At 43.0% G+C, this 23,226-nt stretch overlaps 2 protein-coding genes across 7 annotated transcripts; both read left to right on the plus strand.

Annotated features, from left to right (window-relative positions):
- The first annotated feature begins 412 nt into the window (after nt 1-412).
- Nucleotides 413-8,548, plus strand: dusp11 (dual specificity phosphatase 11 (RNA/RNP complex 1-interacting)). Its single transcript, XM_020656038.3, has 9 exons — nt 413-737; nt 3,474-3,549; nt 3,641-3,772; nt 3,937-4,060; nt 4,952-5,012; nt 5,265-5,311; nt 5,395-5,470; nt 5,717-5,836; nt 6,313-8,548. The coding sequence occupies exons 1-9, from the start codon at nt 700-702 to the stop codon at nt 6,725-6,727; spliced, it is 1,089 nt and encodes a 362-aa protein (XP_020511694.2). The 5' UTR covers nt 413-699; the 3' UTR covers nt 6,728-8,548.
- A 529-nt stretch (nt 8,549-9,077) lies between these two features.
- On the plus strand, nt 9,078-21,499 carry atp6v1b2 (ATPase H+ transporting V1 subunit B2). 6 transcript variants are annotated; one of them, XR_010668997.1, is made up of 16 exons: nt 9,079-9,311; nt 10,116-10,171; nt 10,722-10,820; nt 11,088-11,181; nt 11,838-11,915; nt 12,128-12,267; nt 13,365-13,466; nt 14,718-14,815; nt 16,159-16,282; nt 16,374-16,524; nt 16,593-16,675; nt 18,559-18,663; nt 18,831-18,960; nt 19,683-20,918; nt 21,084-21,183; nt 21,398-21,499. XR_010668997.1 is itself a non-coding variant. In XM_065965405.1 (14 exons), exons 1-14 carry the CDS (start codon nt 9,149-9,151, stop codon nt 19,817-19,819), a joined length of 1,560 nt encoding a protein of 519 aa, XP_065821477.1. In that variant the 5' UTR covers nt 9,079-9,148; the 3' UTR covers nt 19,820-21,499. The 6 variants fall into 6 exon arrangements, 3 of the variants coding, with proteins under 3 accessions (XP_065821480.1, XP_065821477.1, XP_065821479.1); XR_010668996.1 differs by having other exon boundaries at nt 19,683-21,183; XR_010668995.1 differs by having other exon boundaries at nt 21,084-21,499.
- Nucleotides 21,500-23,226: the final 1,727 nt, after the last annotated feature.

Genomic DNA, 23,226 nt, shown 5'->3' on the forward strand with positions numbered 1-23,226 from the left:
CACATATTGTTAACCATTATTATTATTATTATTATTATTATTATATCATAAACATACATGTAGCTATATGGAAACACATCAATCCATCAAAAACCTTATACTGATAAATTCAAATCCTCACTCTCTCAATGTGTCTTTGCTCTTTTGTGCTCTTTTGTCTGTTCACCAGTTTTTATTTGTTTTACTATTTGTTCAATGTAATTTATTAAAAAACATTCCGGTAAACATTCAGTCGATCAAATTTGTCCCGTCTTTATATATATATTTTTTTATTTCACCATAAATATCTGTACTGTTTTCCCTTTCTTGTTTTGTACATTGCATTGTTAAATAAATACATTTTAAAAAACTCCGCTGTTGGCTGTTTTCTTTACATGACGTGTCATGACGTCATACACATGCGACGGCAGCCGGCGTCAGACAGCAGGCTGCCCTGAGTGTGTGAGCAGGTTTGACACAAACACCGATTTGTTTTTGTTTGACTGCAGTTAGAAAGACGATGATTAGCAGTGTTTTAAACGATGTGATCTCGTCTTTAGTGATTGTGTTCAAGTTTTCAGTTACGGTAAATTAACTTATTAACGTAACACACAGATATAAAGAGGTAACTGTGGTAACCACACGTGGCAACATCACAGGTGTAAAGATCGTTTTATTTTGGAGGAGATTGAATAGAAACGTTAGAGGAAGACTTTGGAAATGTCCCGGCACAGTAAGAAAAACGGCATACCTGACAGGTGAGTGACAGAAAACAGACACGTGAACATGTCAACAATGGAGATAAATATCATTAAACAACAGTTCAGACCAATCTGATTGGACAGGAGGTATTCTCAGAGTGTCGATGCAGGAAAACAACATGATGACGTATCCCTCCTCAGCATACAGGAGCTCTGAACACTTTTAACACTAGAAAGACCAAGGCAGTCATTTTGACTGTTTTTTTAATTTTGCAATGTAATAACTTACTTAAAATAAAACCTATGTAACTACAGGACCATGCCTTTTCCTAAATGTGTCTATATTTTATTCTAGCATCGTTATTTTATCAAAAACACAAAAGAGTTTTGAGTATTTCTACCTTGAAAGTCCATAGCGGTCATATTGACTGCATGCATTATAGCCAGTGTATCATTTCGGTATTCCCTACTTTTTCCCACTCTTGAAGGTAGAGGTGGGCGATATGGGGAAAATATCATATCACGATTTTTTTTTTGGCAAAATCACGATCACGATTTTATCACGATTTTTTTCATACTGTTCTTTAGACAAATTTGTAAGTTGCTGACCTGTTCAACCAAACTTATTTCCCTGTATAATGTTTTTAAATGCACAAAAACTGCGCTGACAAGTTTAATCTATTTGAAAAACATCTTTGTAGGAGGTCTGGAGGTCTCTCACCCAGAACATCTTTAGCAACAGAAATGTATTTCCCTCAATTTGATCAATATTTATGCACAATTTGAAGGTTTTCCTCACCACTTTGAAATGATGATTTAGTTATGTGTCCTCTTTTTATGTTCATCAGGAACATTTTCACGCAGTGATGCATTCATTTAAAAACGTGTAGACTTCAAGTTCTTGTGTTTCTGTTCTATTTTAGCCCTGCAGAGCTCCTCCAGCTGTAGCTTCATACAGGCTCTGCAGCCTTTTTTTATGACATCACTGGACTAACTTTAGTTTAGTTTGTATAAAATCAAACATAATACAGGATGTGTTCATTCTGTGACACATGATCAAAGTAAGTTTTACTGACAGAAGAGTTTAATTCATAGAGGGGGCGGGACATTGTTGATTGACAGACAGACTGTCACCATGGTTACTCACTCTCACCTGCCTGCTGCTTTGTAACATCGTTTAGTGTAATCCCTGTAGGTTCAGTTATCACAACAGGTGAGTTTCAGGTGGAGAGGCTTGATAAGTAACTTTTAAAAACTGAGAGAGAGCAGAAAACACTGACAGCAACATTTTAAACACCGGGGTTTTATCTCCACTGACTGTCTGAGCTCCGCTCTGTCTGTCTCTGACTGTTAACGTCTCTCCGTGTCGCTATCCGAGATGTAGACTAATCTTAACTGTGCACACTATGCAGATAAGTTAACTGTTGCTCACAGCGTGTTGGTTTGGACAAATATCAGAACAGTTGCATATAACCGAGATGGAGTTGTTTTTGCGAACTTTACTTTGAAGTTTCGTTTTCACCGCGGCGGAGCAGAAGGGGAGGAGACGAGTCTGTGTCAGAGCATAAACTGCAGAATGGTAAAATAAACACATTAGCCCGGTTCTACGATCTCTCTGCTTTGGCAGATCGTCAGCAAGTTAAAATCCTTCACGATCTAAGATCGTTATATCGCCCACCCCTACTTGAAGGTGCGCATCGCTGTTGCCTAGCAACTATTGTTTATAACGCTCGAGCCATATAGAAAGAATAGGAGACATACATTTGAATTAATCAACATTGAAAAGGCAGAATAAAGTAAATTAGGATCTGATTTAGAACAGAATAGAAATGTCAGGAAGGAGGAGGATTGCTGCCACAGAGGCTCCAGAGCCTTGATGAGGCACAGTCTGATGGAGGCGCAGGTTCGGATATGGAAGGTGATGTCTCCTGGTCTCTCTTCATCTGATACTGGCTCTGAGATTGAACCTGAGAATGATACAGAGATCATTCCCATTCACAAAAAACGCCGGCTGCTGTTTCCTAGTTGTCGATAAACTATTCAAATTTCAAATTCATTAGAATTTAATGTTTGTGTCCTGAAGTTTATTATACCTTTCACAACATTACAGATCCATTTATTCTTATATTTGATATTGATTATTGAAATGATATGCAAAAAATGTGTAAACAGTCAAAATGACCGCTATGGTCTTTGTAGTAGTGATGGAATGCCGGTAGTTCTAGTGTTAAAGAACATTTCCAGCGGACAGAGTTTTTCTGTATTCATCATCTGAAACCTCAGACAGACTCTGACGTCACTGGTTTCATGATCACATTCAAGTTCATACTACAGAGGAGCTGCTCTGTGGTAACCATGGACACCAACAGGAGAATAGAATGTCCGGGTTGCTTAGCAACAGCCTAGTTTCACTTCAACTGTGGAACTAGTTGAATTGGTGGAGTTAAAAAGAATCTGTAGTTGATTTGATATTTTATCTTTTTATTTCCTGTTTGTATAACTTCTTGTTATAAAAGTGATATCACAGGAGGAGGAGATGTTGTTCCTGATATCAGCACTGATGTGATTATCTTCAGACTGAAACACAGCTTCTTCTTTTCTTCTCCTTCTCCTCCTTATTCTTCTTCTTCTTCTTTTTCTTCTTAGTTATTTACAAGGAAGCATCTGAGCCGGCCTGAGGAAACTTATTATTTTCCATCTGTTTTCATCCATTTTCTTTCATTTATTTCTTCAAAATATGTTTTGAATAGTTGGTAAATGTTGTCTCGTTTACATCGTGTTTTTTCCTGACAGATGGCTCAATTACAAAGCTGTGGGGAAAAGACTTCACGGTTCACGTTTCATCGCCTTCAAAGTGCCTCTGAAACAGGTCAGGAACACAGACTGTAAGAACACAGGAGGTCACAGAGCAGCACTGCAGTTGTATATAATGATATAATCGGTGTGTGTTCTTCTTTTAGTCTTTGAACTGTCAGCTGTCAAATCGGGACGTGTTCGGACCCTGGGAGCTGCTCGACTCTTTGAAGAAAGAAAAACAAGATCTGGGTTTGATCGTAGACCTCACCTTCACCAAACGCTACTACAACCTGCAGGTGAACGCCAACACACACTCACACAGGTTAGCTGTGCGTGCGTGTGTGTGTGTGTGCGTGTGTGCGTGTGTGTGTGTGTGTGCGTGTGTGCGTGTGTGTGTGTGTGTGTGTGAGAGAGAGTGTGATTCAGGAGTTGCTCAGATCTGCTCTTTGTTTGTTTGCAGGATTTACCTGAGTCTTTGCTGTTTGTGAAGATCTTCACGGCCGGTCACCAGATTCCGAGCGATGAAACAATCCTGAGCTTCAAACGAGCCGTACGAAAGTTTCTGAGAGACAACGCAGATAATGGTGAGAAATACACACGATTGGAAAAGGCTTGTCTAGTAAGCAGTGCTAAGTCTTTTCAGTTTTTATACCCTGGGTCACACTTTGTTTCATCCTGACATCCTACCTGGTGGATCCCTGAGCGGGACTTTTTCCTATGGAGCTATTATTGTGGCAAAACTATTTTAATATGCACACACAGATTCACAAATGTGTAACAAGATCCACAAATGCATAAACTAATCTAGTTTACATTACTAGTCTACATATGGCATATGTAGACCAATTTCAAAATATTTACTTATTTATTAATGGTAGTGAACTTTTCAGCTGTAAATCCTGAAAATACACACAAATGATCGCTTACAACTGAGGCGGGCCTCTCCATTGGCTATCATTTTACACGTGACTTTTGCAACACTCTTGCCGTGCAAGATCCACAAATGCGTACATTTCAAATGTGTGTCTGACGATCTGCAAACACATTAGTTGGCTGCCAGGCTGCGTATCGCTTTTGCTTGCACTGTACAGGAAACAAATTTAAAAAACACAAACTATAATGGACCCTCCATCGTAGCCTCCTCAGTAAAACTATACCCACGACAGCTATCCAGCTCAGTAATGTCCGTCCTGAACTCACTGGGTGCTACCGGGGACTGGCAGCCTAGCCTGTGAGCCTGAGTTCAGGGCAACAAACCCCACTAATGTGTTTGCAGATCTTTGATATTTGTACGCATTTGTGGATCTGTGTACGCATATTGTATTCAAATAGTTTTGCCACAATAATAGTTCCATAGTTTCCTGAATCCAGCCGTCTCACTTTAGACATAAAATAAATAAGAAATAAAGTAATGAGACAACATTTGACCTTGCACTCAACCGCTACATGCACAACTTAACTTTACTTTATTGCAGACAAGCTGGTCGGAGTCCACTGCACGCACGGTCTGAACCGCACAGGATACCTGATCTGCAGGTGAGAGCGCCGAAAAACAGCGTGGCGTCAGCGCTAGATGATTAACTGTGTGACAGTGTGTGTGTGTGTGTGTTTGTGTGTATGTAACCGCTGTGTGTAACATCTGTGTAACAGCTGTGTGTGTGCTTGTTTGTGTAAGATCTGTGTGTGTGTGTGTGTAACAGCTGTGTTTGTGTATGTGTAACGTCTGTGTGTAACATCTGTTGTGTGTGTGTGTTTGTGTGTGTGTAACGTCTGTTGTGTGACCTGCAGGTATCTGATCGATGTGGACGGGATGGATCCTCAGGAGGCCGTTCAGTGTGAGTGTTCTGAATGTTTTAATGTGTGTCAAGTAATAATATTCTAATGAACTGAATCTAACTTTAACTTCTTTTGTTGTCAGTGTTTAACTCTTCACGGGGACACAATATAGAACGACAAAACTACCTGGACGACCTTCAGCATGGACCGAAGAGAAGGTGATACTGGGACGTTTCTGCGTCTTACTTCTTGTTATGTTTGATTTGATCTTAAAGCTCCATCTCCATTTCTCTGATCCTGGAGTCGTCTGCTGAAATTCTTGGCTCCATATCGGGGAATTATTATTAAGCCGTTTAGCGCCCTCTGCAGACTCATCCTGGGATAACATTGGTTCTTTATGTTGCGTTACCTTGATCCTGTCCTGGATATTAATCAGTGTGTCTCCTGTGATCCTTTGTAAACAGCAACGACGGGATGGAAGAGTCCGAGCAGGAGCCAATGAGAGGTCTCGCTTCTCATCGACCGTCGGACTCAGACATCAGAGACGAGAGGCGACCTCACCACGACGACTCTCGACACCACAGGTAAGAGACGAGCGGCGGCAGACTTCATTAAACCTTCTGAAACAGACCTCAGTTATTGGATTGGACAGCTGATGAGAGACAGGAAGTGTTGGGAGGAGAGAGAGCGGGGGATGACGTGCGGCAAAGGGACAAGATCGGATTTGCGCCCACGGCCACTGCGGCAAGGACCATGGCCTCTGTGCATAGGGCACTCAACATAACCGCTAGGCTATCCAGCACTCTGTCATCTTTGTTTGATCTGAAATTAAAAACTAAAATGGATAAAACATGAATTCTTTTTGCAACAGAAAGCTGAGACTTTATTTTTTCTTTTCTACATCATGTCTCCCATTTATTATGACCTGATCATGTGAGAGCAAGGCGTGTTGGTAGCTTATTATTCATCTAAGTCTGAGTCTTTAAGAGGTCTTTAAAAGTCTTACATTTGATTTTAAAAAGTGACATAAGTGACCTCTCTTCTCTCACGTCTTCTGCAGAAACTTCCCTCCCAGAGAAAGAAACCACCGCCCACATCAACGCCATCCACACGATGGCCACTTTCCTAATCCTCCTCCGCTCCTTCCCCCTCCTTTCTATCCACCTATGGGAGCCAATCTCTACTCGTATCGACGGACCCCTCATCAACCTGACAGTCAGTGGAGGAGACCCCCCTGCCCAGAGGAGAGCAGGTCCAGGTACCCTCCAGATGATCGCGATTGGAGGTCATCGTCCCGCCGGCAGGAGGAGGACAGATGGAGAGCTCCTCCTCCTCCTTTCCTCCCCCGCTACACCCCACGCTGGAGCGACGAGTCCAACGGCCACGGCAGACGTGAGGAGGAGGGGGTCGCTCCCAGAAGCAGACACCACGACAGACCACCACACAGAGACCGAGTCCGCTCATCTGAGCATTAGTGAAGTGAGAGAGGAGACAGGACACTGATGACGCTCTTTATTTAAGGGACCTGAACCAGGGGTCAACCAAGCTGTCTTACTTTTAGGGTCTTAATCAGTTTAAGGTACAAAAAGATCTCTTCAGCCCGCAGCAGGTGAACAGCTGTTACATCACGCTCTCTCTACAAACACACCACACTACATTCATAAAAACATACATTGTACCTCACAGGACTCAGGAGTTTATTGTCCAACACTTGTTTTCTCTCTGGAGACTATCTGAACTCAAAGGAGCAGTATGTAACTCTGACCCCTAGTGTTTAAAATGGGTACTGCAGTCTAAATCCTAAACATTGTAGAGAGCTGTCTCCCCACGCCCCCTCCTCTCTAGAGTTGATGCTCACGCAGGTCACCATGTGGTGGACACTGAAGCTTCAGTGTTTATCCAGCTCTGCATCGGTCTGTAAACCTTTCTGTGTTCTAACCTCTCTCCATTTTTCAAAATCATCTCCAATATTGATCCTAGTTTGAGCACGTTTCTGCTCGTGGAGCTTATTAGAAACATGCAGAGGCTTTTTAGGTCGGGTACAATCACTTCTATCTGAACCACTTCTCTTGCCCGCTTCCATCGCTGCAACACCTGTTGACCTGATAACTGCTCTCATATCTGGCAAACTGAGGGGCTTCCAAAACGGCTGTGTAGGGGTGCCTTAAAACCGCCTACCTTCTCTGGTACAAACAAATCCAGACTATTGATCCATTAAGGATTATGTTTCAGATGTTACAGCTTGATTACCTGCTGCAGGATGAACTCGTCAACTGGAGACATTCAGAGAAACTTTTTGTACCTTTTAGTAATTTAAAGACAAAATTTGGATAAAAAGGGTCTCAGGGAGAAGATGAGTCAGGAGTGTTTCAGCTGGCGTGCCTTTTTTCACTCTGACCTCAAGTCAGCCAAACGTTGATCCCTCACACGAGGAGAGCTGCTGACATGCTAACCTTCAGAGTTTTAGATTAATCAGCGCGTTTTATATTTTCTTTTTTTTTCTCACTGCACATGTTTACTGTTTCACATCAGGTGGTGGACGATCAGAGCTTTAGCTTGTGGGTGTTGTCATTATCCAGGAACCTGTTGATTGTTTTCTCCATTTAATGTTTTTACAGAGCACGCCTGCTCTGATAATTTCTAGTGTTTGTACATGAAATTCAATATCCCGTCATTAAAGAGTCAAAACAAGAACAAGATGTCACATTTTGAACCAGAAGCTGTGAAACAACACATTTTAATTTTCAACCAGTGTAAATAAGTCTCAGAGCTCCTCAAAACATGCGTGTGAAGTTTCTTGTTCTAAATCCACTCTGATCCTGTATTTGATCATGTCTATAAACCCCTCTATTTCAGCCCTGCTCAGAACAGGCTGTTTCTGTGTCTGTACCTTTAAATATGTAAATGAGCTGTGTCTGACCACGCCCCCTCTCTGGAAGGACTCAGGTGTCTCGGGCTTCCTCCCTCCATGTCCTATTGTTTACCGTGAGAAGGCAGAACAAACACCTAGCTGTGGGAGTGTCACCCACCTGGGGGAGGGGCTACTGCCCTTTGTGATGTCATGAAGGGAAAATCTCCAAACGAGAGAGGATGGACTTTTCTCATCATTGGGGGGTTTGTAGACAGACTAGGGACACATATTAGAGTTAGAGGAACATGGTGAAATGTGTTTAGCAGAATATGTGACCCTTAATAGATCAACTTAATAATAATCTGAATGTTTGCCCAAGGATTCAGTAACCAGAAAACATTTTGAAAAGTGTCGAACATACTTAATGAAATGAAATCATCTTCAATGTCTCGACTCTGGGTTTTTTTTTACATTTGTGAAAGCTCAAATATAAAAAGTTAGTGAGACCTCAGCAGTTTCAGTATTTGACTTAAGATGCACCTGTGTTTATTTATCTATTACTAAAATGACCTCTGTTACAGTTTTAGACAATTGTCCAACATCAACACAATGTCCTTGTGTACAGTGTCACAATATATTTAAAGATATTTAGACTAATCTTAATCGTTAAAGATTTGAATCAATAAACTCTTTGATACTTTTATGAAACCCTCCACAGACAGACAGGACAATCAGATATTTACTCAAACATTTAGAGAACATGCACATATTAAATAACATGAACTCAACCACCTGTTGCTCACTTTACTATTTAAAAATGTCCCTCAAAGGCTTCTGTAGTTGTTCTAAATGAGTCTATAGTTTTAACTCTGCGGGTAATAATACAGCTGTGAGCAGGCATTACATCTCTCCTGGTCGCTTTAAGTTACTGATTAAACATTTCTGCAGTATCAGTATCAAGCACGATGCAGCTGCTGGGCTTCGCTGCGCATGCGCGGAGTCTGTCACGACTGTGTACGCTGCTGCTGCTGCTGCAGGTGCAAACATGGCGATGAAGGCGCTCCGAGGGATGGTGAACGGGGCCATGAGCGAGCTCTCCTCCGCCGTCAGCGGGAGCAGACCTCCGGCCGCCGCTCCGGCTCCCAGCGCCGCCACCCGGGAGCAGGTGATGGCCGTGCGCCGGGATTACATCTCCCAGCCCCGCCTCAGTGAGTCCAACTGAAGCCTGAGTATCTGGATGTTTGCACTCTGCGGAATGTTTGATGTGTGAAGACTTTAGTAAAAGATCAGTGCGTCATTTTAAAGACTTTAAACTGTTTTAGAATCACAAGTGACAGACAGATACTCAGGGGATGAATATGTTTAAGAGAGCGGAAACTATTTGTTGAATGTTGGGTAGTGAACAGTGCAATGATCTGCAAGAATCATAAATAAATTGTTTTTTGATAAGCCTGTATGTGTGAACGTTTGCAGCTTCCTTGATCTGCAGTGATATTTAACTGATCATCGTTGTAGTTTGGACAATGAATAAGACATTTAAAGATTCAAACTCCAGTTTTTTTTTGTTTTTTTTTGCATGATTATGACATTTTTCTTGTCCAGATGATGTTTGAAAATGATCCATATTTGAAGCCCAGGCTCGTGAATGTGTGTGGGCCTCAGAAGAACAAAAATAAATCCACTCTGCAGCTCCCTGCTCCTCCTCCAGACACTCCACCACTAATAATGTGATCAGATGCATTAAAGTTTTACCTTACATCCATTAAACTGAGACAGACCTGGGAGCAGAGGTTTGTTTAATTCATTTATACCTTCATGAAATATTGGGAATTGTCCACCAGATATATCCAGGCCCAGAGTGAAGATGTTGAAAAAAGCTGAAGGTAATGAGTTCACTGTGATATTAAAGAAATAAATCCTCACATCGGAGAAGCTGCAGGTCTGCTCTCTGCTCTCATTCTGTTTGTATTCACCGTCTCAGAACTCTGACTCCTTGTTTTCTGCCTCCTCAGCCTACAAAACTGTGTCTGGAGTCAATGGTCCGCTGGTGATCCTGGATCAGGTGAAGGTAAGGGGGACGACCGAAGGCCTCAGAGGACTCAGAACTCTTTGATTCCTGCAGAAAGGGAGCACACTGTTTACCTGCTGCATGAACAACAAATTAACCACAACAGTCCCTAGTCGTCTTAGATGACTCTAAAATATGGCCCACCTGTAAATCTAGCAGATTAACCCTCTAACTGCTGGGCAGACCTGAAGGAAGCTGCAGATGAAACGTGTTATTTGCTCATAATAAAGTGACAGTAAAGTCATTTTCAGTGTGCTGCAGTTTATTGATGTTCCTGCAACCGACCGGCACCAGAGGACACGTTGGCTGCAAACGGGTTCCTTGTTGGTCGTTAAACCCCTTTTAAATGAGTCTACTGTCGTTAACAAGCAGAACTGGAGCGAATGAATAACGCTCATAAAGAAACTAGTTGCTCCATTATGGACGTGTTTTTAAAGTGTCAGAGTGTCTTCGACTCATTATTTCAAAAGACACTGACATGTTTGTTAAAGTTCAGAATTCAAAGCCTCTTCCTGTATCTGACACACGCGCTTCTGTGTTTCTATCACAGTTTCCGCGGTACGCAGAGATCGTCCATCTCACGCTGCCCGACGGAACGAGGAGGAGCGGTCAGGTGTTGGAGGTCTCCGGCTCCAAAGCTGTGGTGCAGGTACTCTCATCTTGTACATGTAAAAATGTCAGATTTTGACGTTTTAAACCAACAGCAGAGGCGTAGAGATGCTCCTGAGGTGACTCTGTGAGGTGCATAGAAAATGAGATCTTAAAAAAATGAGCACCCTGTTGGTGCACACATTCAACTCAAACCTCAGGAGTTTTGTGCGCGTGTGAAAAATCCTTCAGAGTAATTTAAAGCTTCTGCTGCAGTGATAAACTCACAGGTTTAGATTCATCGTTCTATCCGCTCTGCCCCCTGCAGGTGTTTGAGGGGACTTCAGGTATCGACGCCAAGAAGACGAGCTGCGAGTTCACAGGAGACATCTTACGGACGCCGGTCTCTGAGGACATGTTGGGTGCGTCACACCGTTTATCTAAAACTCACATTTTAACCATGTCATGATTTGGTTTTATTTAGTTTTATATTTCAGCGTTTAGGTTTCCATGTTTTAATTTCTCCTGTCCACCCTAGTGTTGCTTGTTTCCCTATAGTGTGTTTTTGTATTAATGTTCCCTGGTGTTTGTTTCCCTTGTGTGTTTCCTAGATTAGTCTTTAGTGTTTCCTGTGTTATTTTGTATCCTGGTGTTGTTACATTCTACTCTCAAGATTCGGTCTTTAGTTTGTATTTTGTCCATTTCAAAGTCTAGTTTTCCTTGTGGTTATTCATACTAGTGTTTCTTGTTTCCCTTGTGTGTTTTTGTCTTAATGTTTCATAGTTAAGTCTTTAGTGTGTTCCTGTGTGTCACCTTGTTCCAGCCTTTTTTTCCTAGTAGACTTAAAGTGATTTTTGACCGTGCCTGCCTTACCGTTTTGCCTTTTGCCTGCTCCCTTTGGATTTGTTTGCTTCGAAGATTTGCCTTTCTGTGTACCGACCTGGACTGCAATTAAACTCTGCGTTACAGTCCCTGTCGCTATCTGGTTCTGAGAAACCACATGAAGACCTGAAGCTCTGCAGGAACACGTCTGTGAAAACTCTACATGTTCTGAACGCGTCTGTGTTTGTGTGTTCAGGTCGTGTGTTTAATGGATCAGGTAAACCCATCGACAAAGGACCTGCCGTCCTGGCTGAAGACTTCCTGGACATCATGGGTACGCTGACCCTCTGCTCCGAGGCTCAAAGTATCGACAAGGACACAGGGCTTTAACCTGCACACACTGAAAAGAGCCAACATGTTGTGATTAATGAAAAATGTTCTGCTCTGGAGGTTGGGAGTGGAACAACCCCTTCCTCTCTCTCTCTTTGTGTTCGCATGAATATTTCCTCTGTTCTGATGTTTATAATGCCTGTTTCCATGTTTCAGGTCAGCCCATAAACCCTCAGTGTCGTATTTACCCCGAGGAGATGATCCAGACGGGAATATCTGCCATCGACGGCATGAACAGCATCGCCAGAGGACAGAAAATACCCATCTTCTCTGCTGCAGGGCTGCCGCACAACGAGGTGCATCGCACAGACACAGAAGCAGATCAAGTTGAACCGACAAATCCTCCCAGTTTAATATCAATGAATAACTTTTGTCTCTTCCCTGTAATTTGATAGATGTTACAAAAATTAAGTTAGGATGAAAATAATAACATTTCTCTGGATGACTTTTCAGTGATGGGCGACCTGTTCAGACCCTTTACTACCATTAAAGTTCAAATACCACAGTACAGTGATAACCAGCCATCCAATCATTATCTTCCGCTTATCTGAGGTTGGGTCGCCATGGCAACTAACTCATCCTTCTGAGGGATTCTGCGGCATTGCCAGTCCAGACGGGATGTATAATCCCTCTGGGTCTAACAGGGCTCTCCTCCCTGTTGGGCGTGCCCGGAATACCTCCAATGGGGGGCATCCAGGTGGATTCTGATCAGATGCCTGAACCACAACTGGATGCTCTCGATGTGAAGGAGCAGCGGCTCTACTCCGAGCTCCCCCCTGAATGTCTAAGCTCCTCCCACTCTCTCTGATGCTGAGTCCAGACTCCCTCCAGAGGAAACTCATTTCAGACGCTTGTACCCGCGATCTCATTCGTTCGGTCACTACCCAAAGCTATTGACCACAGTCGAGGGTCGGAATGAAGATCGAGCTGATTTGCCTTCAGGTTCAGCTCCCTCTTAACCACGACGGTTTGCAAAAACGCTCGCATCACTGCTGACGCTGCTCCAACCCGCCCGTCAATCACTGTCCATCTTACCCTCACTGTGAACAAGACCTGAGATACTCAAACTCCTCCACTCGGGTTAAAGATGAACTCAGCACCTGGAGAGAGCAATCAGCTGTTTTCAGGCAGAGAACCATGACCTCACCTCAGAGTCCAAGAAACAATCTACAGTCACTGACATTGTTCCTTCAGTAAAAGTCTGAGTATAATCCAGAAAAATGTAGTTCAAGTAATAATCATGTTGTATGAATGCAAAAAACAGGATTGTAATGTTGGAGCTAAAGTAGCTAATGTTAATTTTCCTCTCTGAATCTCTATACTGATTATTTCCTCCTTTACTCCAGCAGAGTCTTTAACATCCGTCTCTCTTTCTCTCCTCGTGTGTTTCCAGATCGCCGCTCAGATCTGTCGTCAGGCCGGTTTGGTGAAGAAGTCCAAGGACGTGATGGACTACAGCGAGGACAACTTCGCCATCGTTTTTGCTGCCATGGGGGTGAGGACTAGATATACTCTTTTTAAATAATAAAAATTCACTCTCTGGTGATCTCTAACTCCTCGTCTCAAACACCTGAAGGCGTCTTTGTGAGGTGTATTCTCTGCGTTTAGTGTCATGTGTGCACTGAAGTGACATTCAGTCCTCATCAGATAAAAGCAGTCTTCTATTCTTTATTGTCTCGTTAGAATTTTTTTTATATTTCAAGAACGTTTTGACACTCTGTGGAGGGGAAACAGGATTGTGTTGCTGTAAAGACAACGAGCCAAAGTTGAACAGAAACATCAAACTTCCATCTTTTTTTAACATATTTTGTGTGTGAGAGAGTGTGTGTGTGTGTGTGTGGGGGGGGGGGGGGTAAGGGTAGAAACACTCGGTGATGGGTGGGTACCAGCTGATGACGTTTGCTCCTGGCTGAAGGCTACAGATATCTCTTAAGGTATCTTTATGACATGCTCCTCTTAAGGTGTACTGTCCCCGCTGAGGTGTCATAACTTCAACTAGACAGCTGCCAGCCAAACTCCACATAAAACGACACAGGAGTCAGGATGTAGCGTTCTAGCCCCTTAATTTGTTCCAGACTCAATGTGCATGAGGTTAAGAATCAGGAGTGAAACTGAAAATATAGATTGGTACAACACAATTAACAAGATGTCCTTTATACAAAGATAATTTGTAATCATCAAAATAATAAACAAGCTAACTACTTTTATGCTTGTAGATGTGTCTTAATTGTTTAAATGGCATGCATTAATTTATGCAAATTTAATAATATAACAAAGATACTTTCCAATATCTTAAGGTGAAAACCTAAATAAACATCTGAACAACTTACAAGCAATGCCTCTGCTGGAGAAACAACTGGATGGCACCGGATTTACTCTTGAGCTCCTGCCACAAATAGCCCTCTACTAGACCATGTGCACACTAAAACTTCCTACTTCCTTTTCCTAAAGGAAGCTATGCAAAACGACCACTATACAGTAGGGAGAGCTAATTTACAGAAAAACAGAATATTTATTAAACATAGAAATAGCCTGGAAGGCAAAACATATGGTATCTGGAGCCATTAAGCACACATTAAGATCTCATGTCACATGATCCATCTAATGTTTGACAGGAGGTCTTCTATGACATGCTCCTCGATGGTGTCAGTCTGCAGCCTCACGATGACACGTTTACAGAACAGAATCAAACTTTCTATTTCAGATGAACACTTACTAAAGTGAAGTTTCTCTTCTTTGCCTCCAGGTGAACATGGAGACCGCTCGCTTCTTTAAGTCCGACTTTGAGGAGAACGGTTCCATGGACAACGTCTGTCTGTTCCTCAACCTGGCCAACGACCCCACGTAGGAACCTTTTCTCTAATTACCTCCCCTGTTTCTACCTAATAAAAAAAACAAAAGAGCGACCAGCTGAAATACATATTTGTACATCGAGTGTCTCCATTTTTACTCCCTGTGAACATATCCTCATTCTGTTGTGGTTTAGAGGATTATCTTTCATTCCAAGAGATTTCCCCGTCAATTGTTTCCTCGAAGATTGAAAAGCACATTTCATGCGGTTTGGAGATGAATCAGATAGATTTGGCATAAAATACACGTCTCAGGAAAAACCCTGTAAAGTCTCTGTACTTTAAAAAAATCAGCTTTGGGTTTTGCACACTTGTTGACAAAAGGGAAGAGAGAGAGAAAATAAAGCTGCTGTAGGTGGCTACGTTTTATGAGGCCGGCTACGCACTAGACGATCTTAAAGGCTTAATATGCGATTTTTCACACTTAAATGTAATAGAAATCAAGTCTATCCTCTGAAAATAACTGTGAGTCTACAATGGGTGCAACACCCGAGTCCCACTGTCTGTGATGCTTTCCGAGTTTTCCGAGTCCTATCTTCAATTTGTTTACATCGCTCGGACTGCCGACTTATCCCCTTGCGTATAAAAGTTGTTTAATTGAGGGACGAGAGAAAAGTAGAATAACATACTGTACTCACTGCTTAACTGCGTTTTTAGATCATGCTCATTTCAGGTAAATTTACATGCAGTGTGAAGATACGAGCATAATAAAGATCGCTAGCATTAGCATGCTAACACAACAATGCAGCGCAAGTTGTTTTGATTTCATGCTGGTGCGCAAGGGCGACATCTGCTGGATCAAAAAATCACATATAAAGCCTTTAACCGATTTTTAAAACATATAGACCACAGACACGAGGACAGTCTTTTAAACTTTATAACCCTCTTAATGCACACACGAGACGATTCAGCGAGGCCGTGAAATCTCACAGAAACTCACATGATCAAACGTGAAAAAAAAAACATGGAGGACGATGGACATGGTCAGCTGGCTTCGTGGTTCGTCTTCATGAGACGGGGTTCAGTTGTGTTTATGTTTTCGGCGCCATGTTTGTGAGCTGTTAAAAGTGACGCAACATCCGGTTGGTGATGGCGCCCGGTCTGCTCGCTCTCATTGGCTGTTGCAGATATTCTGTCGGAGGCAACTCGATCTGGAGCAGGAAAATAATCGTAGTGACACCACACACGAGGATCCTTTGGACAGATAGTCGGTTAAGACGACCTTTAACAGGCCACGCCCACCGATCATTGAGGTCTAGTGTGTACCCAGCCAAGTCAGTTGTTACCAATATGCAGAATGTCTTTTCTAAAAGACTTTAACTGACTTCTTCATTGCAGCATCGAGCGAATCATCACGCCTCGTTTAGCTCTGACATCAGCAGAGTATCTGGCCTATCAGTGCGAGAAACACGTCCTTGTCATCCTCACCGATATGAGCTCTTACGCCGAGGCTCTGCGAGAGGTCAGCCAACGTTTCTGTGATCCTTTTCTGAAATGACTACACGATGATGGGAATAAACGTACTCACCTGTGAATAACTCTTCTTCTCTCAGGTGTCTGCAGCCAGAGAGGAAGTGCCGGGCCGGCGTGGTTTCCCTGGTTACATGTACACCGACCTGGCGACCATCTACGAGAGAGCGGGCAGAGTGGAGGGACGGAACGGCTCCATCACTCAGATCCCCATCCTCACCATGCCCAATGACGGTAAATACAAACATAAAAGAGCTAATGCTAATGCTAACACATTGCTAATGAGTGTTCTGGTGTCTCAGATATCACTCATCCCATTCCCGACCTGACGGGTTACATCACTGAGGGACAGATCTACGTGGACCGACAACTTCACAACAGACAGGTACTGAAGACTGAAGACCTGTTGGTCTGGACTTAACAATTGTAGAACTTGTCCTAGGATTTTTGTTCTTGACTTGGGACCTTTTGATCTTGACTTATGACTTGTAGATATTGTCCAAGGACTTGCTGTTCTTGCCTAAGGACTTGTTGATCTTGACTTAGGACTTATTGATCTGGACTCAGGACTTGTTGATCTCAACTTGGGACTTATTGATCTGGACTCAGGATTTGTTGATCTTGACTCAGGACTTGTTGATCTCGACTTCGGACTTCTCTAGTCTAAGGAGTTGTTGAGCTTGACTTAGGACTTATTGATCTGGACTCAGGACTTGTTGATCTTGACTCAGGACTTTTCTAGTCTAAGAACTTGTTGACCTAGACTCAGGATTTGTTGATCTTGACTTGGGACTTGTTGATCTTGACTAAGGACTTGTTGATCTTGACTCAGGACTTGTTGATCTCGACTTGGGACTTATTGATCTGGACTCAGGACTTGTTGATCTCGACTTGGGACTTCTCTAGTTTAAGGACTTGTTGATCTTGACTTAGGACTTGTAGATAGTCTCCAAGGACTTGCTGTTCTTGCCTAAGGACTTGTTGATCTTGACGTAGGACTTATTGATCTGGACTCAGGACTTGTTGATCTTGACTCAGGACTTTTCTAGTCTAAGAACTTGTTGACCTGGACTCAGGATTTGTTGATCTTGACTTGGGACTTGTTGATCTTGACTAAGGACTTGTTGATCTTGACTAAGGACTTATTGATCTGGACTCAGGACTTGTTGATCTTGAATAAGGACTTGTTGATCTTGCCTTGGGACTTGTTGATCTTGAATTAGGACTTGTTGATCTTGACTTGGGACTTGTTGATCTTGAATTAGGACTTGTTGATCTGGACTCAGGACTTGTTGATCTTGACTAAGGACTTGTTGATCTTGAATAAGGACTTGTTGATCTTGCCTTGGACTTGATGATCTTGACTAAGGACTTGTTGATCTGGACTCAGGATTTGTTGATCTTGACTAAAGACTTGTTGATCTGGATTCAGGATTTGTTGATCTTGACTTGGGACTTGTTGATCTGGACTCAGGACTTGTTGATCTTGACTAAGGCCTTTTTGATCTGGACTCAGGACTTATTGATGTTGACTCAGGACTTGTAGATCTTTTCCAAGGGCTTGTTGTTCTTGCCTAAGGACTTGTAGATCTTAACTTAGGACTTGCTGATCTTGACTAAGGACTTGTTGATCTTGAATAAGGACTTGTTGATCTTGACTTGGGACTTGTTGATCTTGAATTAGGACTTGTTGATCTTGACTTGGGACTTGATGATCTTGAATTAGGACTTGTTCATCTGGATTTAGGACTTGTTGATCTTGACTAAGACCTCGTTGATCTTGAATAAGGACTTGTTGATCTTGCCTTGGACTTGATGATCTTGAATTAGGACTTGTTAATCTGGACTCAGGACTTGTTTATCTCGACTAAGGACTTATTGCTCTGGATTCAGGACTTGTAGATCTTTTCCAAGGACTTGTTGTTCTTGCCTAAGGACTTGTAGATCTTAACTTAGGACGTGTTGACCTTGCCTTGGGACTTGTTGATGTTGACTAAGGACTTGTTGATCTTGACTTGGGACTTGTTGATGTTGACTAAGGACTTGTTGATCTTGACTAAGGACTTATTTATTCTGAGTTGGAAACTTTGATTTTGAGTTTTTAACTCCTTTCAGAAGTATTTTCGTTGCTGTGCGCCCTCTGGTGGTTCATCTGTGGTTCAGCAGGTCCACTTTGAGCTTCCTGTAAACGAGTCGTGTCAGGTGGTGAATGTTTTTTTAAAGGTGACGTCTAACAAAGTTTGTACCTTTTCTTCTTCTGTGGTGTAGATCTATCCGCCCATCAACGTGCTGCCGTCTCTCTCTCGTCTGATGAAGTCCGCCATCGGGGAGGGAATGACCCGCAGAGACCACTCTGACGTCTCCAACCAGCTGGTGAGCTCACACACACTTCCTGCTTCTTACTGCACATGCTCACCTTCACCTTCACCTCTGTGAAAACGTGTGTGTGTGTGTGTGTGTGTGTGTGTGTGTGTGTGTGTGTGTGTGTGTGTGTGTGTGTGTGTGTGTGTGTGTGTGTGTGTGTGTGTGTGTGTGTGTAGTATGCGTGTTATGCCATAGGGAAGGACGTGCAGGCGATGAAGGCGGTGGTGGGGGAGGAGGCTCTGACAGCTGATGACCTGCTCTATCTGGAGTTCCTCACCAAGTTTGAGAAAAACTTCATCTCCCAAGGTGCATTGGGGCACAATTTATCACATCATACTTTTGGACTTATGTCAGTTGAAATTAAACCAAGGCTCGAATGTTTTGGATTTTCCTCTTCGTCTTTGAATACTTGGATCAAATTTGTGAGGACATGAGGTCATTAAAAGTAGAACATTTTAAATTATACAGACATAAAATCAAGTATGCAACATTTACAACAGATATGACAATTAAAAGAGGAATGAAGGACAGGATATTTTGGAAAACAAACGAAGCGTTAGTGGTATTAGATATAAGATATTATCTTAGGTATAAGATATTATCTTAGGTATAAGATATAAGACATTTTCCACAAATTAATCCGGTTACACGCAGTATGTAGATTCCACCACCAGGGGGCTCTCAATCAAATCAAAACAAAAAGAAAAGATGAAGTCGAGGCTGGCGGGGAATCATGGGAGTGATTCTCTTCTACTCCACCCCCTCGCCCCCCCAATAGAAACGACCTCCGAGTTGACTGTAGTCATGACGACCAGGTGAAACCGACCTGAGGAAGAGAATATGTTTACCGACGAGCTGATGTATTTGAGTATAATACAGCAACAGTTGCAGTTCACGCTTTCTTGTGCAGGGGCCTTTGACCTGTGAACCTATGTTTCCATGGCAACAGTTAATACGTGGTGTCCGTCATGGCATCAGCATGAGTTTGCGTTATACTGATGTTTTTTTCGTGTGTCTGGTGCGTGCAGGTGCCTACGAGAACCGGAGCGTGTTTGAGACTCTGGACGTCGGATGGCAGCTGATGAGGATTTTCCCCAAAGAGATGCTGAAGCGGATCCCTCAGAGCACCCTGGCCGAGTTCTACCCCCGAGAGGCCAGACACTAAAACTGACACATCATCAGCTTCCATCAGTGAACCCTCACTGCTGCGTACTTACCGTGACGTGACGTAATGCTGTGACCGTTTGAAAACTCGTGACTTTCATGTGGCCTTGAATGCACCATTCCTGCTTTAACGAGATGACGAGGGTAACGCTGATTTGACATGTTTACAGTGTGAATGAAAAGAGTGTGGATGAGTGGAACATTGTGTCTGAAACGCTTTAATGGATTTTATTGAATTAGGTTATTATAGTAACGTATTTATTTTAGCAAAAGATATATCGAAATGTCCAAAAAAAACAAAAAACGGTGGTAAAGAAAGGGGGGCGTTCTCACATCAGCTCACACTGACTTCCTGCAGAATAAATACGAGGAGGCTGCTGGAGGAGAAACTCCAGGTGAAAAATGTGTCTGTTTTTCTGTCACACAAGCAGCTCCTCCTGGAAATATCAGGAGGTTTTTCAGGAGTTTTCTGCAGGTGTGAACGCCCTACTAGTGTCTTAAGGTACACCTGAGCATCGCTGCAGCTAAGGTGAAATCACTGCACGTCATAAAAAACAACATTTCAGGGTGTGAGGTTACGTTTTGAAATGCATTTGTGTTCTTCATTGTGATATTTGGAGTTTTTATTCCTGATCATAAAAATCACTCCGGCCTTGTGAAGAACATCTCTCTAACCTGCTGTGCATTTTAACAAAAAAAAACAACCACCTCGCTCTTTAAGCTTTGCGCAGCAGCGTTCATCATCAGTGAGAACATCCTGCAGCTTCATGAGGACGTCTCACCCGAGTCAACTTAAAGATGGACGACAGGTGCATCACATCCAAATGAGCCAGTTGAAGTGGTTTGGGCGTCTGATCAGGATCCTCCTGGACGCCTCCCTTTGGAGGTTTTCCGGGCACGCCCAACTGGGAGGAGAACCTGGTTAGACCCAGAGCTCGCTGGAGGGATTATATATCCCGTCTAGCCTGGGAACGCCTCGGAATTCCCCAAGAGGAGCTGGAAAACGTTGCTGGGGAGAGGGAAGTCTGGATTGATTTACTGCGTTCTCTGCCACCGCGACCCGACCTCAAATCAGAGGAAGAAAATGGAGGGATGGACAGGTGTGTGTGTGTGTGTGTGTGTGTGTGTGTGTGTGTGTGTGTGTGTGTGTGTGTGTGTGTGTGTGTGTGTGTGTGTGTGTGTGTGTGTGTGTGTGTGTGTGTGTGTGTGTGTGTGTGTGTGTGTGTGTGTGTGTGCTCGCTTAAACGTGTTCATTTGATTTTCAGCGCACATTTCCTGTCCTTTTTTTCGTATGCCAAAAGACTGTGACGGCCGTGTACTGCCACGAGGAACAACGCCTTTCTGCATGATGTTCTGCATTTGATGGTCAGTTTGAAACGCCATGTCTGTGATGGATGATGTTTGACTTAAAGGAAATGTACTTGTACCGTTATCGAACGCTGTGATTCTTGTAGTTTAACTCTTGTACTTAAAGCTTGAACTGATTAATGTGTTTTAGGTTTTTGTGAACGTGTCTCCTTACATTCTGGACTTTTTGAACGGATCGGTCTTTAAAATAATTGTTTTTCTTTTATAACAGTGAGAGCATGATGACTGGATATCCGCCTGCATGCATCGTCGTTGAACGTTTCCTGTCTGTGAATCAACTCCCCATGAAATAAAAGCTGCTCGCTCTCATGCTCTCATGCTCTCAGTCCTCAGTTATTAGTTTATATTTATGTCAGCTGGTTTTTGTTCCAAGATAAAACGGCTCCAGCTAAATAGAGGAGAGAGAGAGAGAATATTTGACTATAGGTATTACTAAAAGGTTTGTTAACATTAATCAAACATATGATGACGATTCTGACGTCAAGTCGGCAAGTCGGGCGCCTCTTTCTTTCCAGAGTTTCTGAGTTGTTCTGACTTGGGCAGGTGTTCATATGCATTTTATAACTCGACGCTTGTTTTTCCGATTCGCCCGACACCACATGAATGCACCATAGAGCACGGACAGGTGTAGAGGCCTGACCCCGTCTTCCATTAGATAAAAAAGGTAAAGCTCTCTGTCACATCAAACTTAACGTGTGTAAGAAGTGAACCGAATCCAATGTACCCCAAAAGTCATGTGACGCACAGGTGAGCATGTCGGTAGAGTTTGATGCTTACCTGATGACCCTCAAACTGGACTGGACTGGTTTGTAGAGGGCTGGTTTGTGAACGATCAACATGTTTCTGCTGAGGAGGACTTTCTTCATCCGGGTGAGTGCAAACAAACCCTGATCCTGTTCAGATCCCCCTCTGCATGTCTGAGATTTTAATGAGTTTAGCCACATGTCGCATGGGCAAAACACTCAACCACAAGTGGCTCAGTGGGCAGCGCATGAGTATGTGAATGGATGAGTTAATACTGATGGACTCTTTATTCAGCAGCCTCTACCATCAGGGTGTGAATGTGTATGAATGGATGAGTTTATACTGATGGACTCTTTACACAGTAGCCTCTACCATCAGGGTGTGAATGTGTATGAATGGATGAGTTAATACTGATGGACTCTTTACTTGGCAGCCTCTACCATCAGGGTGTGAATGTGTATGAATGGATGAGTTAATACTGATGGACTCTTTACTTGGCAGCCTCTACCATCAGGGTGTGAATGTGTAGGTGTGACCTGCGGTGTGAAAGAGCTTTGAGGAGTCAGAAGACTAGAATATACAAGCTCAAGTCCATTTACCATTCACCTGCCTCCAAGTCATTAAACATCTGCTTAAAATCATCCAATGAGAGCTGCTCGTTAAGTTCCATCTGTTTTTTTTACCTCACGCTCTTAAGGTCAACAACCATTTTCTTATCTGCATTTCATAAAGGTTTAGGATCAATACGTTCCTCTTAAAAAGCCTTGAAAGAATCTGCAGGTTTTCAGGAGACTGTGATGTTGGTGCAGTTCTGCAGCTGACCACAGGGTGGTGCTGTTGGTCCGTGTGTGTGTTCTGTGTGTGAGCTTCCCCTGCAGCTTCAGAGTTTTTGTCATATCTCTCTGGGATCCACTAATACAATTAGAGATGGAGAAACTTCACATGACTCAGTGGGTGTCTGAAAATACCAGCAGGTCAGGAACTTAAAGAGTCAGAGAAGAGACGAGTGAGTGTTTTTTATAGACAAGTTTTATGAAAGAGGAAAACTTCACTGCTGCTGAAACCCTGAAACCCTGTCCCGACTGTGTGTGGACATCAGAGACCAAACTCAGCTCATTTACTCTGACTGTTTCTTCTGTTTTCTTCTTTTAAAACTGTTTAAAAAGTCAGCAGCTTTCTCCTTCAAAATAAAATACAGACTTCTCCTAAAGTGAAGCTGCTCCATCGTCCCTTCTGGGCCTCCATACATGTGTGGTGGTGTCTGTGTCTGCAGAGACTCTGTCCTCTGACTGGATT

The sequence above is a fragment of the Labrus bergylta genome, chromosome 17, assembly GCF_963930695.1.
Source record: "Labrus bergylta chromosome 17, fLabBer1.1, whole genome shotgun sequence".
Lineage (NCBI taxonomy): Eukaryota > Metazoa > Chordata > Actinopteri > Labriformes > Labridae > Labrus > Labrus bergylta.

Coding starts and splice junctions, on each gene's coding strand:
- dusp11 (XM_020656038.3), top strand. CDS start 700: ATGTCCCGGCACAGTAAGAAAAACGGCATACCTGACAG. Junction 3,773..3,936: donor AACGCTACTACAACCTGCAG/GTGAACGCCAAC, acceptor GTTTGTTTGCAG/GATTTACCTGAGTCTTTGCT. Junction 5,471..5,716: donor CAGCATGGACCGAAGAGAAG/GTGATACTGGGA, acceptor CTTTGTAAACAG/CAACGACGGGATGGAAGAGT.
- atp6v1b2 (XM_065965405.1), top strand. CDS start 9,149: ATGGCGATGAAGGCGCTCCGAGGGATGGTGAACGGGGCCATGAGCGAG. Junction 16,283..16,373: donor ACGCCGAGGCTCTGCGAGAG/GTCAGCCAACGT, acceptor TTCTTCTCTCAG/GTGTCTGCAGCCAGAGAGGA. Junction 18,664..18,830: donor CTGACGTCTCCAACCAGCTG/GTGAGCTCACAC, acceptor GTGTGTGTGTAG/TATGCGTGTTATGCCATAGG.